Below are 17,290 nucleotides of genomic sequence, written 5' to 3'. Positions count from 1 at the left end.
AAGAGGGGGACTGCTCAAAAGAGATGTGAGGGGCAAGAGTGGGAGGTGCCTGGAATGCATTGCTGGGGTGGGTGGTGAGACAGATGTGACGGGGCATTTAAGGGGCTTTAAGATAAGCACAGAATGGAAGGACATGGACTATGGGCAGGCAGAAGGAATTGTTTTAATATGCTGTCATGCTCGTCACAACATGGTAGGCTGAAGAGACTGAGCTGTACCGTACTGTTCTATGTTCTATCTTTCCTATAACAGGGAGACCAGAACTAAATCCAGTATTTCAAAAGTGTCCTAACCATTGTCCTGTCGAGCCCATAATATGACCTCCCACTCCCATACTCGACTCACTGACCAATAAAGGCAAGTGTACCAAATGCCTTCTTCACTATCCTGTCTACCTGCGACTCCATCTTTTAAGGAACTATGAACCTGAATCCCAAGGTCTCTTTGTTTGGCAACACTCACCAGGACCCGACCATTCAGTGTATAAGTCCTTCCCTGCTTTACCTTACCAAAATGCAACACCTCACATTTATCTAAATTAAACTCCATCTACTAATCCTCGGCCCATCTGATTAAAGTCCCATTGTACTCTGAGATAACCTTGTTCACTTTCCACGACACTATCAATTATGATGTCTTCTGAAAACTTACTAACCATTCATTCTACATAAATCATTTATATAACTGGCAAAAAACTGTGGACACAGCATTGAGCCTTGCTTCACACTATTGATCACAGGCCTCCAGTCTGAAAAACAATCTTTCACCATTACCCTCTGTCTCCTCTCTTCAAGCCAATTTTGTGTCCAAATGGCTAGCTCTCCCTGGATTCCACATGATCTAACTTGTTAACCAGTCTATCATGTGACCTTGTTGAGCTCCTTGCTGAAGTCCATTTAGAGTATATAACTCCTGCTAAGGTTTGCTTTTCCATAATGTGGCACCTCACATTTATCTAAATTAAACTCTATCTGCCACTCCGCAGCCAACTGGTCCATCTGATCAAGATTGCATTGTAATCTGAGGTAACCTTCTTCACTATCGACGGCACCTCCAATTTTGGAGTCATCTGCAAACTTACTAACTATACCTCCTATGTTCACATCCAAATCATTTACATAAATGACGAAAAGCAGTGGGACCCAGCACCGATCCTTGTGGCACACCACTGGTCACAGGCCTCCAGTCTGAAAAGCAACCCTCCACCACCACCCTCTGTCTTCTACCATTGAGCCAGTTCTACATCCAAATAGTCTGTTCTCCGTGTTTTCCATGTATTACATCTTGCATTTATACAAAGACTTTGTTTTGATATGAAAGCAAGCCTAGACATTAATCTTAATATTCAGATTTATGTACCAGAAATTTAGAAATGTACTGCTCAGCAGGAGGCCATCAGGCTCCTCCTATCTGTGCTAGCTCTTTGAAAGAATAATTCTATTACTGTTGTCTTATTTCTCTGCTCTATCCTCAGATGCCCTGTCCTTTTCACATCTATACTCATTTCATTTTGATGGTTATCATTGAATCATTGATGGTTATCAATGAAGTTTCCTTCATTGTCCCAGGTACTTCCAGAATATAACCAGTCACTACTCAGTAATGTTTTACAATGCTGTCCAAACAGCTAAGGTTTTTTGATTAGATCTCCCAGGCACAGTCATGCAAGAAAACAATTGCAACAACATTAAATACTGCTGATGTCTCCACATGCTGAAGATTATGGATTAGAAGTCCAGCTGAGATATTTCATACTAAGGAGCCGATTCCTCAGTTCACATGAATTCTAGCTTTGAACTTTTCATGTTATTCTAGTGTCCAAGATTACATGAGTTAAATATTGTCACCTCAATGTGGGGCTGTTGGATCAAACTGCATTTCTAAAAGACAAACATGGACTTTGTAATAATCACCTTCATTATTGTTCCCAGGAGCTGGGATCTCCCACACCAGTAAAAAGGACACAAGCCAGAAGTAGCACAGTTTCCAGTCCATGAGTCAGAGGTAGCGGATTCTGAGAGATTGGTGAAAATATCAAGAAGGTTAAGATTGTAATCATAGCATCAGGCAGAGACCAACACTATAACTAATTGGGATAGCTTTGTAAGCAGCTGGTACAGGACGTGTGGGCAGAATGGCCTCCTGTACTCCAAGAATCAATGCTACATGCTCTTGTATTAAACATTGATGAGGCCCTACAGTATGCACCAACCTGATCACACTGAAGGTCACCTTTACACTGCATTTGACAGGGTAAATATTGTTTTGTTTTAAAAGTCTGTTTACTTTTTGTTCTACGTGACCTGTCCATTTGCATTTCTGTCTGTTGATCTATTTTTTTGTCAGCTGGCCACATTTAGCAGCACTTTGGCTTTTAAGACAGACAATCCTCCAGAGTGAAATTGAGTTTGTGACCGAATGGGTCCACAGGTAGTTCTCCTATAACGCCGGAGCTGCGTTCCAGTGAAACCTTGCTTAATAGAAATAATGGAGCCGATGGGAAAAGTGGGGTTAGGGCACTCACGATCACTCAAAGATCACCCAAAAGCCTAACACAAAGTATAGCACATCATTCATGAAGGTTTGAATCATAGTTATTAAAAACATTAACACATTACGTTGAAAAATATTGTTAATGCAGGGACAGATTCAGGCACAGTCGTAGTTGCAGAAGTGGGGGGGCTGTGGTTGATTGTCTTTTGCCTGTTTCTTGAGGGGGGGGGGCGCTTTAAAAAAGACATTGCAATTTTATCATCAGGACCAGGTTCTTGCTGACATTCTTGTCACTATGCACCTCCAATTTTGCAAAAACAATGATAATCTAAGAGTAGATTGTGTGATATACAGGTACAAGAACAAATTAGAAAGGCAGATGGTATGTATGAGAGTGATGCAGTCCTGCAGGAATTATACAGTACTTACAGCACCTGACAGTGGGGCATGGGGCAGGACGGAGCATGCAAAATGATCACCACTGGATTCGCACTTTGTGAACAGAAGTAAGCATTCTCAAAAGTACCCTTCCCTAATTCTCCAGGGATGTTATAGCTGCTGAAACACCTTTTATACGAGAACTATCAGCATTAGGAATAAGCATTTGTTGCCTTTTTAGAGCACAGACTTAAACAGTCTAAGGCAGACTTTCTTTGTAAATGTTTGAATTGACTGTCTCTGAGTCTCCTGGTGGGTTGTCACATTGTGTCACAGCACTGGAACCAAGTGCAGGACATTGACAACTGGTGGGATACAACTAAAGACATTGAATCATCCTGGGAGAGACTTGGAAGGATATCACCGTTCCTTCAGAGTCAACACCCTTTGTAATGACATTGCAAGTCAGGACTGCAGCGGTTCAAGAAGGCAGCTCGCTAACACCTTCTCAAGAGCAACTGGAGATGGTGCAGCCAGTGACAACATATCCCATGAGTGAATTATGGTTTGCCTAATGGTGGGGAAAGTAAATGAAGTAGTTAAACTGGGACCAGCAGGATTGTGAAAATGCACTGATCCAAACCAGCAGTCCTTATCACTTCACCTGCCAGGTTTTCCAAAGTCTGGGAATCAACTTTGGATAAGATTGAGTTTGAAATAGTTACATAATTCTGAGATATCCCACTTCATTATAACACAATGACATTTAAATCATCAACCTGCCTCCTGTGAACACATTGTGTGCCTGTCCTGACACTTTCCGTTAAAATTAGAACCAAACTCTTTCAGGTTTTCAACATTTTTACGATCCACCTGACCTAGACCCACTAGTTAGGGCAATAAAAATGGAGCCATGCAGAACATCGATTGCTTTGGAAGTAAGCTTTAAGAATCAACTAAAAGGTGAACTGTAATTGCACTTACTTCTCATGCATGGAATCACACAACTGTTGCCAGTTTCAGGAAGAGCAGAAAATATCCCATGTAAGTCTGCTTTCTCCCAGTATAAAAGGCATGCTTGACTTGTGTATCAGCAAAGGTCCAATACAAATATTGGAGAATCACCGCGGTTCATAACCTTTCCTGTAAAAGCACTCATAGAGTTTACATAGCTGATCTAGTCTCTGGTTGCCCTCAGGCTACTGATAGTATGTGTTTAGGAATAATCATGCATCGATGTCAGGGACAGTTGGTTAGATTCTCCCTTTTTGGAGATTTTTATAGCTTTGCACTTGTATGGCACGAATGTTATTGAGGAGTAAGTGAGGATTACAAATGCTGTACATCAGAGTCGAGAATGTGGAGCTGGAAAAGCACAGCAGGGCAGGCAGCATCTAAGGAGCAGGAGAATGAAAGCTTTGGGCATAAGCCCTGATTCCTGATGAAGGGCTTATTTCCGAAACATTGATTCTCCTGCTCCTCGGATGCTGTGTGACCTGCTGTGCTTTTCCAGCTTCACACTCTCGACGAATGTTATTTGTCACTTGTCAATCTAAACCCAGACATTGTCTAGATCTTTTGTATTTGAGCATGGGCTACTTCAATATTTGACGAGTCACGAATGGTGCTGAACACTGTGCAATGATCTGCCCCACGTCTGACCTTATGATAAAGGGAAGGTCATTGATGAAGCAGCTGAACATAGTTGGGCCTAGAACACTGTCCTGCAGACATGTCCTGAAGCTGAGGTAACTGACCACCAACAATCACAACCATCTTCCTTTGTTCCAGGCATGACTCCAACCAGCAACATGTTTTCCCCGATTCCCATTGGCTCCTGTTTTGCTAGGGCTCCTTGATGCCACACTCGTTGAATTTTACCTGGTTGTTAAGGGCTGTCACTCTCACCTCACCTCTGGAGTTCAGGTCTTTTGCTCACTGACCAGCCTTGTTCACTGCAGTTAAAATTAGTTTGTTAACTTTAATTTCTTTTCTATTCCAGTGGAAACAGCACAGTGACGTGACTCCAGGTCACGTGATGGCCTTGTAGATGATGAAATCCAGGAATGTTAAGAGATGTTGTCAATTCAATCTCCATCTGGATGCAATGTAAAGAAAAGCACCAAATAGATTTGGATGGTGAAATATTATTGCTAGTACACAGTCTATCAAGGTCAATACATAATGGAGGTTGAAGTGAAATAAAAACATTGTAGACTGGACTAAATTGAGAGACAATTGCTTTATTTCCTGTTTGTTTTTCCCCTGTTTATATTGAGTAGTTGCTGATTGTGATGCGTGGGGATTTTTGAAGCAGTTCCTTATTGATCACCAAAAGCAGCAACACAAGAGTGAGAAAAGGAATGGCTGTGTCAGATGAGGCTGCAAGGCAGGAGACACTTGTGAAGCATTCACCAGTTAGTCTGAACGGTTTGTTTCTTTGTTGTCATTTCCATGCATTCAATGTGCTGATGTTTCTGCAGCTATTACTTTAGAATTGTACTGGAGGTTCCAGGGGTCTTGTATAACTTAAACTCAAAATCCCAAAATTAATTTCCTAATTTGGGGCTTTACCCAATAAAGTAACAAGAGACAGTCTAGTGCAGTGACTCAGAAAACCTTACTTAGGGCATAAATAACAGCTATTAAAGGAGGCCAGTGACCTTCTGGGTACACTCTGGATCTTTCTTCCTGAGATGAGGGTACAGGCTCAGAGACAGCTCTTGGTCCTTCTCCAATGCCTTGAGGTCTTCCACTTCTGATTGAAAGCAGCAGAATTTCAAACGTCTTGAGATTTCAGTTTCTCCATTTCCATGTTAAGATTCACTCTGTTGCATTATCTGTAATCTGTGAATCATTTGACTCAGATTTATGTAAATAGAGACAGAAAAAGAAGAACAAGGATACAGCTCTCGGAGAAGGTAGAGATCACACTTGGTGGGTTTTGTATAATTGTGGTCTCCACATTGTAAAAGGATACCATGGCATTAATGGATGATCAGTTCCTGCCTCTGGGGAAGAAGGTCTGGATTCAAGTTCTACCTGAACAGGATGTGTTTCATAACATGTCTGAATAGGTTGGATACATCACTATAAAGGCACTGAGGGAGGGTTTGCTGCTGGACAATTTTGGACCTGGAAGTCAACTATCCCTGTTATACTCCAGACATGAGGTTTGGCATATGTTTGAAGAAAAATTAAATAGAAATCCATACAGCGTGGAAACAGGCCATTTAGAACAAAATGTCCACACCGACCCATTCCCCGACCCTATTACACTCCATTTATCCTGACTAATGCACAATCTATACATCCCAGAACACCACAGGCAATTTCCTATGGCCAATTCACCTGACCTGCACATCTATGAATTGTGGGAGGAAACCGGAGCACCCGGAGGAAACCCATGCAGACACAGGGAGAATGTGCAAACTCCACACAGATAATCATTCAAGGATGGCATCGAACCATGTCCCTGCTGTTGTGAGGCAGCAGTGTTAACCACTGAGCCACTGTGGCACGGTGGCACAGTGGTTAGCACTGCTGCCTCACAGCGCCAGAGACCCAGGTTTAATTCTCGCCTCAGGTGACTGACTGTGGAGTTTGCACATTCTCCCCGTGTCTGCGTGGGTTTCCATGGGGTGCTCAGGTTTCCTCCCACAGTCCAAAGATGTGCAGGTCAGGTTAATTGGCCATGCTAAATTGCCCGTAGTGTTATGTGAAGGGGTAAATGTAGGGGTATGGGTGGGTTGCGCTTCGGCGGGTCGGTGTGGACTTCTTGGGCTGAAGAGCCTGTTTCCACACTGTAAGTAATCTTAAAAAAAAAGGGCGGCACGGTGGCACAGTGGTTAGCACTGCTGCCTCACAGTGCCACAGACCCAGGTTCAATTCCTGCCTCAGGTGACTGACTGTGTGGAGTTTGCACATTCTCCCCGTGTTCTGCGTGGGGTTCCTCTGGGTGCTCTGGTTTCCTCCCACAATCCAAAAAAATGTGCAGGTATGGTGAATTGGCCATGCTAAATTGCCCATAGTGTTAGGTGTAGGGGAATGGGTCTGGGTGGGTTGCGCTTCAGCAGGTTGGTGTGGCCTTGTTGGGCCGAAGGGCTGTTTCCACACACTGTAAGTAATCTAATTTAATCATTGACCACTGTTAGAAAGATCCGTTGTCATTTATCCCATTCAGTCAATTTCCTAATGGGGTCAGTAATTTTCCCTCAGTTCGTATGAGCTTCAATTTGAAATAATTGTCTCTCAGGTGCCCTCAGGGAGATTGCAGAAATAATACCCAATACATTTCTGTGACCACGATCTCATTCAATCAAAGTTTTCAGATTTCTCCTGGCTCTCTCTGGCTGAAATTGCTTGCAGTGTTCACTCTGACCAGAATCATTGACTTTACTAACTTCCTGACAATGAATGTATTTATCTGTATTTATAAGTTAATATATTTATATATGTTTATAAATTAGTGCTTTCCCTCTCCCAAGTTTCATCAGTTGCAGAATATTATGTCAATTTAGAACTAGAGGGTATAATCTCAGAATAGGGGGTTATAATTGAGAGGAGCCTTGTATTTATACAGGAGGGAATTCTATGATGAGATGTCAGTTATATCATTATTAATACTCATTACATTCAATTGAAGAAACGAGTATAGTCATGGGAAAACTGACTCCCTGGGAGGGAGGTATAATTAACTGTTGCCTTCTGCATCATGAAGTGAGATATCACATGGGAATTCTCATTGAATAGGGCCCTCTGAGTCCTCACAGTGATTTACGAAGAATGAATGTATATTGCTTGTTTTGCCCCCTTTTAGTTTTTGAATGTTTTAATTTAAAAATAACCAGCAACAAAGCTTTAGTCTTAAACAACATAAAGATTAGTTTATTGCACAATCGTTGCTGCAAGCTCTTTCAGTAAAATTATAAAGTTAATAAAATTACAAACAGAACGTTTTAAAAGAGAGTTTTGAGATAGAAGTAAGATCAGTCTTTAAGAATGTAGGCAGAGGGTGTCGGGGGAGAAACAGGAGCCTCATTTGAAGGGGCAGGGGGCGACTGAAGGGCAACAGGAAATGAGACTGAAAAATAGATATAGAAATAGAGCAATAAAAAGAAAGAGCGGGAGGGAGAGAGAGGAAGAGGGAAATAGGGAGAGAGAGAGAGAGAGAGAGATGGGGACAGAAAGTGTGCATGTGTGTGTGTGAGAGAGAGAGAGAAAGAGAGAGAGAGAAAGAGAAGGAAAGGCCCAGGGTCTCTCCCATTTGCTCCTTGCTGTTTAAAGCACCTTCTGCTGGCCTCCCCACTCCACTGCACAGGGTGGTGGTGGGTGAAAAAAACCCATCAGGGATTAGTCAAAGAGAGGGAGGTAGAAGCTCACAGCACCATCAACACACACAGCAACACACACACACACACACACGTGCACAAAGTCAAGGGGGTAAGACCATGTCTGGGCATGTTCATCTCTTTCTGTTTATACCTCAGGGGCAACGTCACAAGGAATCAGACAGACCTGCTCTGTCTCTCCAAAGACATTCTTTGAAGAAACAACTGTGCAACCTGAGAGATTCACAAGAATTGGTGCTATCTGCAAAGAAAACAAACCTCCTCCTTGTGCAATGGCTTTGGAGGCCACCAGATGATGGTGTTGTAACACGTTAAACACAATAAGAAGAGAGAGAGAGAGAGACGGTTTAACCCAATTTCAATAGACCCCAAAGCAACAGACAGCCCATTGAATAGAGATGCACACAATCACACAAACACACACTTATACTTTGTTTATTATTGTCACATGTACCTAGGTACATTGAAAAGCTTCATTTTGTGAATAGTACAGGCAGATCATACCATACAAAAATAGAACAGAGCAAGGAAAACAATATTACAGCAACAGAGAAGATGCACAAATAGCCAGATCAAAATTAAATTTAAAATTTAACAGGTCCATTCAGAAGTCTAATAACAGCAGGAAAGAAACTGTTCTTGAATCTTTTGGTATGGTACTTAAGCTTTTGCATCTTCTGCCCACCTGAAGGAATTGCAAGAGACTAAAAGCAGGGCGGGAGGGATTATGTTGGCTGCCTAATACGCTAATGCACATTCACAGATACAGCCAGACATAGACAGGCAGACACACAGTAAAACAGAGAAAGGAACACATACACGCAGACAGATACATACAACTACACATATGGACACACTTAGATCTTAAGACATAGGACCAGAAATTGGGCCATTCAGCCTATCAGGTCTGTTTAGATTAGATTAGATTAGATTAGATTACTTACAGTGTGGAAACAGGCCCTTCGGCCCAACAAGTCCACACCGCCCCGCCGAAGCGTAACCCACCCATACCCCTACATCTACATTTACCCCTTACCTAACACTATGGGCAATTTAGCATGGCCAATTCACCTGGCCTGCACATCTTTGGACTGTGGGAGGAAACCGGAGCACCCGGAGGAAACCCACGCAGACACGGGGAGAACGTGCAAACTCCACACAGTCAGTCGCCTGAGGCGGGAATTGAACCCGGGTCTCAGGCGCTGTGAGGCAGCAGTGCTAACCACTGTGCCACCGTGCCGCCCACACGGTCTGTTCCATCACTTAATCATGGTTGATAAGTTTTTAAACTCCAATATCCCACTTTCTCCCCGTAAGCGAGGAGATTGCAGAGACTTTGGCTTGGAGCTTTATGTCATCATTGTCTACAGGAATAGTGCTAGAAGACCGTAGGATAGCAAATGTCATCCCCTTGTTCAAGAAGGGAGTAGAGACAATACTGGCAATTATGGACCTGTGAGCCTTACTTTGGTTGTGGGTAAAGTGTTGGAAAAGGTTATAAGAGAGAGGATTTATAATCATCTCGATAGGAATGAGTTGATTTGGGATAGTCAACACGGTTTTGTGAGGGGTAGGTTGTGCTCACAAACCTTATTGAGTTCTTTGAGAAGGTGATCAAACAGGTGGATGAGGGTAAAGCGATTGATGTGGTGTACATGAATTTCAGTCAGGCATTTGATAAGGTTCCCCACCGGAGCCTATTTAACAAAATATGAAGGTATAGGATTGAGGGTGATTTAGTGATTTGGAACAGAAATAGGCTAGCTAAATGAAGACAGAGGGTGGTGGTTGATGGGAAATGTTCATCCTGGAGTTCACTTACTAATGGTGTTCTGCAAGGATCAATTTTGGAGCCACTGCTCTTTGTCATTTTTATAAATGACCTAGATGAGGGCGTAGAAGGATGGATTAGTAAATTTGTAGATAACACTAAGGTCAATGGAGTGGTGGATAGTGCTGAACGATGTTGCAGGTTACAGATGGACATAAATAAGCTGCAGAGCTGGGCTGAGAGGTGGCAAATGGAGTTTAATGTGGAAAAGTGTGAGGCGATTCACTTTGGAAGTAGCAGGAATAAAGAGTACTGGGCTATTGGTAAGATTCTTGTGAGTGTAGATGAGTCGAGAGATCTCTGTGTTCATGTACGTAGACCCCTGAATATTGCCATGCAGGTTGATCGAGTTGTTAAGAAGGCATATGATGTGTTAGCTTTTATTGGTAGAGGGATTGAGTTTCAGAGCCACAAGGTCATGCTGCAGCTGTACAAAACTCTAGTGTGGGCACACTTGGGGTATTGTGTACAGTTCTGGCCATTATATTATTGGAAGGATGTGGAAGCTTTGGAAAGGGTTCAGAGGAGATTTACTGGGATGTTGCCTGGTATGGAGGGAAGGTCTTATGAGGAAAGGCTGAGAGACATGAGGCTGTTTTCATTAGAGAGAAGATGGTTGAGAGGTGACTTAATTGAGTCATTTAAAGATCAGAGCATTAGATAGGGTGGATAGTGAGAGCTGTTTTCCTCATGGCTAGCACGAGGGGTGATAGATATAGAACAGATGTCAGAGGCAGTTTCTTTATTCAGAGAGTAGTAAGGGTGTGGAACACACTGCCTCCAACAGTAGTAGACTCACCAACTTTTAGGGCATATAAATGGTCATTGGATAAACATATGAATGAAAATGGAATAGTGTAAGACAGATAGGCTTCAGATTGGTTCCAACATCAAGGGCTGAAGGGCCTGCTCTGCACTGTAACTTTCTATGTTCTATGTTCTCTAACCCTTGACCCTTTTGATACTCAAGAACTTATCTACCTCAGTCTTAAATATACTCAATGACCTGGCCTCCACAGCCTTCTGTGGCTGTGACTTCCATAGATTCACCACTCTCTGGCTGAAGATGTTTCTCCTTATCTCCATTCTAAAAGGTCTTGCCTTTAATCTAAGGCTGTGCCCTTGGATCCTAGTCTCTCCTACCAATGGAAACATCTTCCCAACATCTACTCTGTCCAGATTATTCAGTATTCTGCATGTTTTATTTAGATCAGCCCCCTCTACCCCCATCCTTCTAAACTCCATCGAGTATAGACCCAGAGTCCTGAAACATTCCTCATATATTCAGATTTTCATTCCTGGGACCATTCTCATGAACCTCCTCTGAGCACGGTCCAAGGCCAGTACATCCTTCCTGAGATATGGAGCCCAAAACTGTGCACAATATGCTAAATGTGGTCTGACCAGAGCCTTACAGAAACTCAGAAGTACATCCCTGTTTTATATTCAAGTTCTCTCAAAATAAATACCATAATTGCATTTATCCTCCTAACTACTGACTCAACCTGCAAGTTTACCTTGAGAGAATTCTGGGCTCGAACTCCCAAGTCTCTTTGCACTTCAGACTTCTGAATTTTCTCCCCATTTAGAAAGTAGTCCATGCCCACTGGGAACAGGCAATATGGATGTAGTGTTGTGCAATGAGGCAGACTTGTTAAGAGAGCTTAAGGTGAAGGAGCCCATAGGAGTCAGTGACCATAATAATATTGAAATTACTCTATAATTTGACCTCATTCTTTCCAATGTTGTACCTTCATCTGCCGCCTCTTTACCCACCCACACTCCTAACCTGTCCAGATTCTTCTGCAGCCTCTCCAACTTCTCAATGCTACCTGTCCCTCTACCTGTCTTTGTATCATCTGCAAACTTAGCCGAAATGCCCTCAGTTCTTTCATCTGGATTGTGAGTGTATAAAGTGAAAAGTTGTGGTCCCAACACCGACCCTTGCGGAACACCACTTGTCACCGGCCGGCAGCCTGAGAAGGACCCTTTCATCCCCTCTCTCTGCTTTCTTTCAGACAGCCAGTGTTCTATCCAGAACAGCACCTTGCCTCTAACACCATGGACCCTTATCTTGCTCAGTAGCCTCCTGTGTGGCACTTTGTCAAAGGCCTTCTTGAAGTCCAGATAGACAGCTTCCATTGGCTCTCCTTGGTCTAACCTGCTTATTACCTCCTCAAAGAATTCTAGCAGATTTGAAAGTCATGACCTCCCCTTGATGAAACAATGCTGACTTTGCCCTATTTTGCCATACACTTCCAAGTATTCAGAAGTCTCATCCTTCACAATGGATCTCACTGACGACTGAGGTTAGGCCAATCAATCTGTAGTTTTCCATCTTTTGCCTTACTCCCTTTTTAAACAGGGGTGCCATGTTAGCGATTTTCCAGTCCTCTGGGACCATCCCTGACTCTAGTGATTCCTGAAAGATCACTGCTAATACTTCCACTATCTCTTCTGCTATCTCCCTTAGAACTCTGGTGTTTAGTCCATGTGGTCCAGGTGCTTCATCCAGCTTCAGGCCATTCAGTTTTTCTCGTACCTTCTCCTTAGTGATGGCCACCATTCTCAGCTCTGCCCCCTCGCTCTCTTGAATTTCTGGGATATTACTTGTGTCTTCCACCATGACGACTGATACAAAGTAACTATTCTGTTCCTCAGCCATTTCCTTGTTCCCCACTACTATTTCTCCAGCCTCATTTTCGAGCAGCCTATGTCCAAGTTTTGCCCCTCTTTTGTCCTTTATATGTCTAAAGAAACTCTTACAGTCTTCCTTTACACTACTGGCTAGCTTACCCTCATATCTCATCTTCTCCCTCCTTATTTATTTCATTGTTGCCCTCTGTTTGTAAGCTTCCTAATCGTCTAGTTTCCCACTGCACTTCACTACATTACACTATGTGCTTTCTCTTTTGCTTTTATGCTCTCCCTCACTTCCCTAGTCAGCCATGGTTACGTCAGCCTTCCTGTACCGTGCTTTTTTGCCCTTGGAATGAATCTCTGCTTTGTCTCCTGAATTACTCCCAGAAACTCCCACCAGTGCAATTCCATGGTCTTTCCGGCTAGGCTCCTCTCCCAGTCAATTTTACCCAGCTCCTCCCTCATACCTCTGTAGTTGCCCTTATTCAGCTCTAATAACATTACCTTTGATTCTATCTACTCCCTGTCAAATTGCAGAGTAAATGCAATCATGTTATGATCACTGTCTCCTAATGGTTCCTTCATGTTAAGCTGCCTTAACAACTCTGCCTCACTGCTATACATTAAATCCAGTATTGCCTGTTCCCTAGTGGGCTCCACCACAAGCTGCTCCAAAAAGCTATTTCATAGACATTCCACAAATTCCTTTTCTTGCAATCCATCACAAACCTGATGTCCCCAGTCCATCTGTGTATTGAAATCCCCCATGATCACTGTAACATTGCCTTTCCTGCACATCTTTTCTATCTCCTGGTGTGTCTTGTGCTCCAGCACCTTGTTACTATTTGGAGGCCTGTACATAACTCCAAAAATGTTTTTTTTTACCTTTATGTTTCCTCAATTCTACCCACACAGATTCTACACCATCTGATCCCACTTTGTTTCTTACTATCGATTTAATTTCATTCCTTACTAATAAGTCAACCCCACTCTCTCTACCCACATGCCTGTCTTTTTGATAGGATGTATATCCTTGAACATTCAGCTCCCAATCCTGATCCCTTTGCAGCCACATCTCCATAATGCCCTCCATGTCATACCTGCCAATTTAATGAGGAATGTTGGGATAGTCAGGGCCTGTATCCATTGGAGCTTTGAAGAATGAGAGGTGATCTGATCGGCTCACATTAAATCCTGAGGGGACTTGACAGAGTCGATGCTAAAAGAATGTTTCCTCTTGTGGGAGAGACTAGAATGAGTGGGTGTGGTTTAAAAACACTGCTTTTTCCAGTGATGGAGATGTAATGAATATTTTTCTGACAGAGGTCATAAGCATTTGCAAATCTGTTGCCCAAAGAGCAGGAGAGGCAGAGACATTGAACATTTTTCAGGAGAAGCTTGATAGATTCTTGCCGAAAGAGATTCCAATGTTGCCATGAATATGAGGTGGAGGCTGCAGTTACACCAATGAGCAGCTTAGTGAACGATGGTGCAGACTAACAGAGGTGAATATCCGATTTGGGTATAGATGGTGTGTCTGTCGGAGCTGCTGGAGACCATCGCTGGATCGTGATTGGACGTTGGAGGTTCGTTTGGTTGTGCTGACCTGCTCTTGGTGGATCTTCATGCTGGCTTCGGCCTAACACCAATTCAGGTACCAGCCAACCTCAGAGCTATGGCCCCAGCAGCCGCTCGCAGCCCAGGCCAGGGCATTCGCAACACAGTTAGGGTGACTGTGAAGAAGGTGGAACAGCACACACCAGTCAATTGGACGGTGATTGTTAAGAAGATTTTGTTAGAGTGCTTTGAGTTCAAAGCAGAGGATGTATACTGCCTGCAGGATTTCCCAGGGGCAGCTTATTTTGATGTGACCTTCAGGAGTGTGAAGAATTGCAAGCAGCTCTTGAAGGTTTTCAAAGAGAAGGAAGGGGAGCCTATGTTCTCTGTCTTGTCTGTGGTCCCATGTGTATGCTTCCTGTGCAGAGGAGTTGGGTTATTACAATCCATATGTACAACCCCCACGTCCCAGCAGCGGATGTCCTGACCTTCCTGAGAAGATATGTCCAGGTCGAGGGAGAAAGTACCGATGTGGTCGATCCTTTCGGGATCTGGACCAGCAAACAGCAGGTCAGGGTAACCCTGAGAGTCGATGCCAGTGGAAACATCCTCCACCCACCCTCCAGCTTTGCCATCGGAGGAAGCAGAGGTTACCTGACGTATGCAGGGCAGCCGAAAGTGTGCCGAACCTGCGGGAGGTCAGGCCACATGGCGGTGGATTGTAAGGTGACCGTCTGTCGAAACTGCAAGCAGGAAGGCCACCCAACCAAGGAATGTAAAGAGGCCAAGAACTGTAATCTGTGCGGAGAGGCAGGCCACATATACAAGGCCTGCCCAAGATGAGGGGCCTCCACCTATGCACAGATGGCTGGAGGTGGCAACACGAGCCGTTGACCGCATAAGACCAGCAAGGTACCACAAAACAGCATGGGAACAGTGTCTGGAGGCACCTAGAAGGAAGGGCAGGCTGTAGCGGAGCAGACAGCAGACAGCGGGGAGGTGCAGCAGCCGATCCAAGCTCCTTCAAGACAGATGGAGGAAATGGAAGAGGAGGGAACAAAGGAGGCAGAGGATTGGATTACTGTCAAAAGCAGGAAGAGGAAACCTCACCAGGCCCCCAAAGCCACCCAGTAAAGGGGGAAGCGACACCTATACGACGAGGATACAGGCAGCTCTTCCGACAGTGAGGACGGGCACAAGGAGGGTCGTCACCAGAGGAAGAGACTGAGCGCCGCGGGGAAAAAGGAGGGCAGCACCGCCCAAACAGGGAAAGACGAACCCTCTGAGGGGTTGGGTAGAGACCTCCCGCCATCCGGTGAGAACCAAGAGGTACCCACCGGCCCACAGCTCCAGGTAACTGGGAGCAGCGGTCCTGTGATAGCCCCGCTGTCAGATGGAGAACTGGACTGTGCAGACCCTGGGCCTGACCCGAAGACACCAGAGCGGGGAAGTGGCCCCAGCGTGGAGCGGGACAGCTACCTCTGCCCTGGGAGGGTCCAGCAGTTTGCCGTCACCATGGGGATGCACACAGCTACCCCAGAGAGGCAAGACCAGCAGCATATGGACACTGGTAACGTCGTAAACTGTTTAAATGGGGATAAGAGTTGCCAGCATCAATGTGCTTAGCATCAAATCGGCTACGCGATGTGTTTCTACGATGGCCTTCCTGGCCAACGTCAAAGCCGACGTCCTGTTTCTGCAGGAGTGCGGGATACCGCACCTCAGCAGCTACAGGAGATGGTTGAGCTTGTGGGCCCATGGGCTGTCAGTTTGGTCGGGGGACAACAATAGCTGCGCCTCCGGCCCGGGTATCCTGTTGCGAGAAGGCAACTTCACCATCTCCGAGGTTAAGGAGGTGATGGGCGGGCACCTCCTCGGCACCGACATCATGTATAGGAACGCTCCCCTGAGACTGATTAATGTGTAAGCCCCAGTGGGTAAGAGTGAACAGTTGGCCATCCTGCAGCAGCTTCCACTGTTGCTGGCTACGTCCAGGCCGGTCATTCTGGCCGGAGACTTCAACTGTATCATTGATGCAGATGGACGATCCAGCGGGGGATGGGGGGGGGTTGGTCAGTAAACTGGTCACCACGTCCAGAGCCCTGATGGACACGGTAAAAGATGCCAAGCTGCACGACATCTTCAGCACCCCTGCAGATGGAGCGCAGCGTAGATACACCTGGTCACGGGTAGACGGGTCTATCCGCTCAAGGATAGATTACCTGTTTGTGTCCCGAATGTCCTCGGTCAGATCCACCTATGTCAAGCCAGTGTTCTTCTCTGACCACTGCTTCCTGCTGTCACCTACAGGACGAGCAGCGGGCTGGTAAGGGAATGTGGAAGCTTAACACAAAGCTGCTGACCCCGGGAAACATTGAGGAGCTCAAGAGGGACTACGCAGGTTGGAGAACCATGAAGTCCCTCTTTGAGTCCCCAGCGAACTGGTGGGAAACAGTACAAGGGAACATCAAGAGGTTCTTCATCCTCAAAGGTGTTCAGGAGGCGAGAAAGAGGCGGGGAAAACTGTCCCAGCTCCAAGAAAGTATGCAGAACCTGTTCCTGCTGCAGACAACGGGGTCAATGTCATGGAGGACCTCAAGGAGGTGAAGGGCCAGCTAGCCTCGCTCTTTGCCTCGGAGGCCTCCAAGATAATCTTCCCGTCCGGGGTCCGTTCGGTGGAACAGGACAAGACGTGCTCACGTTACTTCTTCCAGAAGGTGCACAAAGAGAGCTCCGTGCTCAGCTGCCTGAAGAAAGAAGATGGCTCGGTAACGTCATCTCAGGCTGACATCATGAGGATCAGCAAATCCTTCTATGCCAGTCTGTATGACTCGAAGCCAACCGACAGCGTGTCCTCCCAGTCGTTCCTGTCCTCTATCACGGAGGTCCTAGATGACGGAACACGGGAGAGGCTGGACCAGCCGCTATCTCTGGATGAGCTGACCAAGGCCCTTGAGTCTTTCAAAAAGAATAAAACTCCCGGAGGCGATGGCTTACCGGTTGAGCTCTGTTCTGCTCTGTGGGACTTGATTGGCCAGGA

The 17,290-nt window shown here is 45.2% G+C and overlaps 1 protein-coding gene across 1 annotated transcript in view; it reads right to left on the bottom strand.

The window, feature by feature from the left end:
* The window catches only part of LOC140476556 (uncharacterized), a 32,389-nt gene extending 28,435 nt beyond the window's left edge, over nt 1-3,954 (bottom strand). Inside the window, exons 1-2 of the mRNA XM_072569340.1 lie at nt 3,856-3,954; nt 1,914-2,014 (exon numbers count right to left, since the gene is read on the bottom strand). Coding sequence (XP_072425441.1) covers nt 1,914-1,995 — 82 coding nt within the window. The 5' untranslated portion in view covers nt 1,996-2,014; nt 3,856-3,954. The remainder of the gene's footprint in view (nt 1-1,913; nt 2,015-3,855) is intronic.
* Between the last annotated feature and the right edge of the window lie 13,336 nt (nt 3,955-17,290).

Source organism: Chiloscyllium punctatum, chromosome 4 (genome assembly GCF_047496795.1).
Source record: "Chiloscyllium punctatum isolate Juve2018m chromosome 4, sChiPun1.3, whole genome shotgun sequence".
NCBI lineage: Eukaryota > Metazoa > Chordata > Chondrichthyes > Orectolobiformes > Hemiscylliidae > Chiloscyllium > Chiloscyllium punctatum.
Note: the sequence above shows the minus strand (reverse complement) of the source record. Positions and strands in the feature narration are given on the sequence as shown.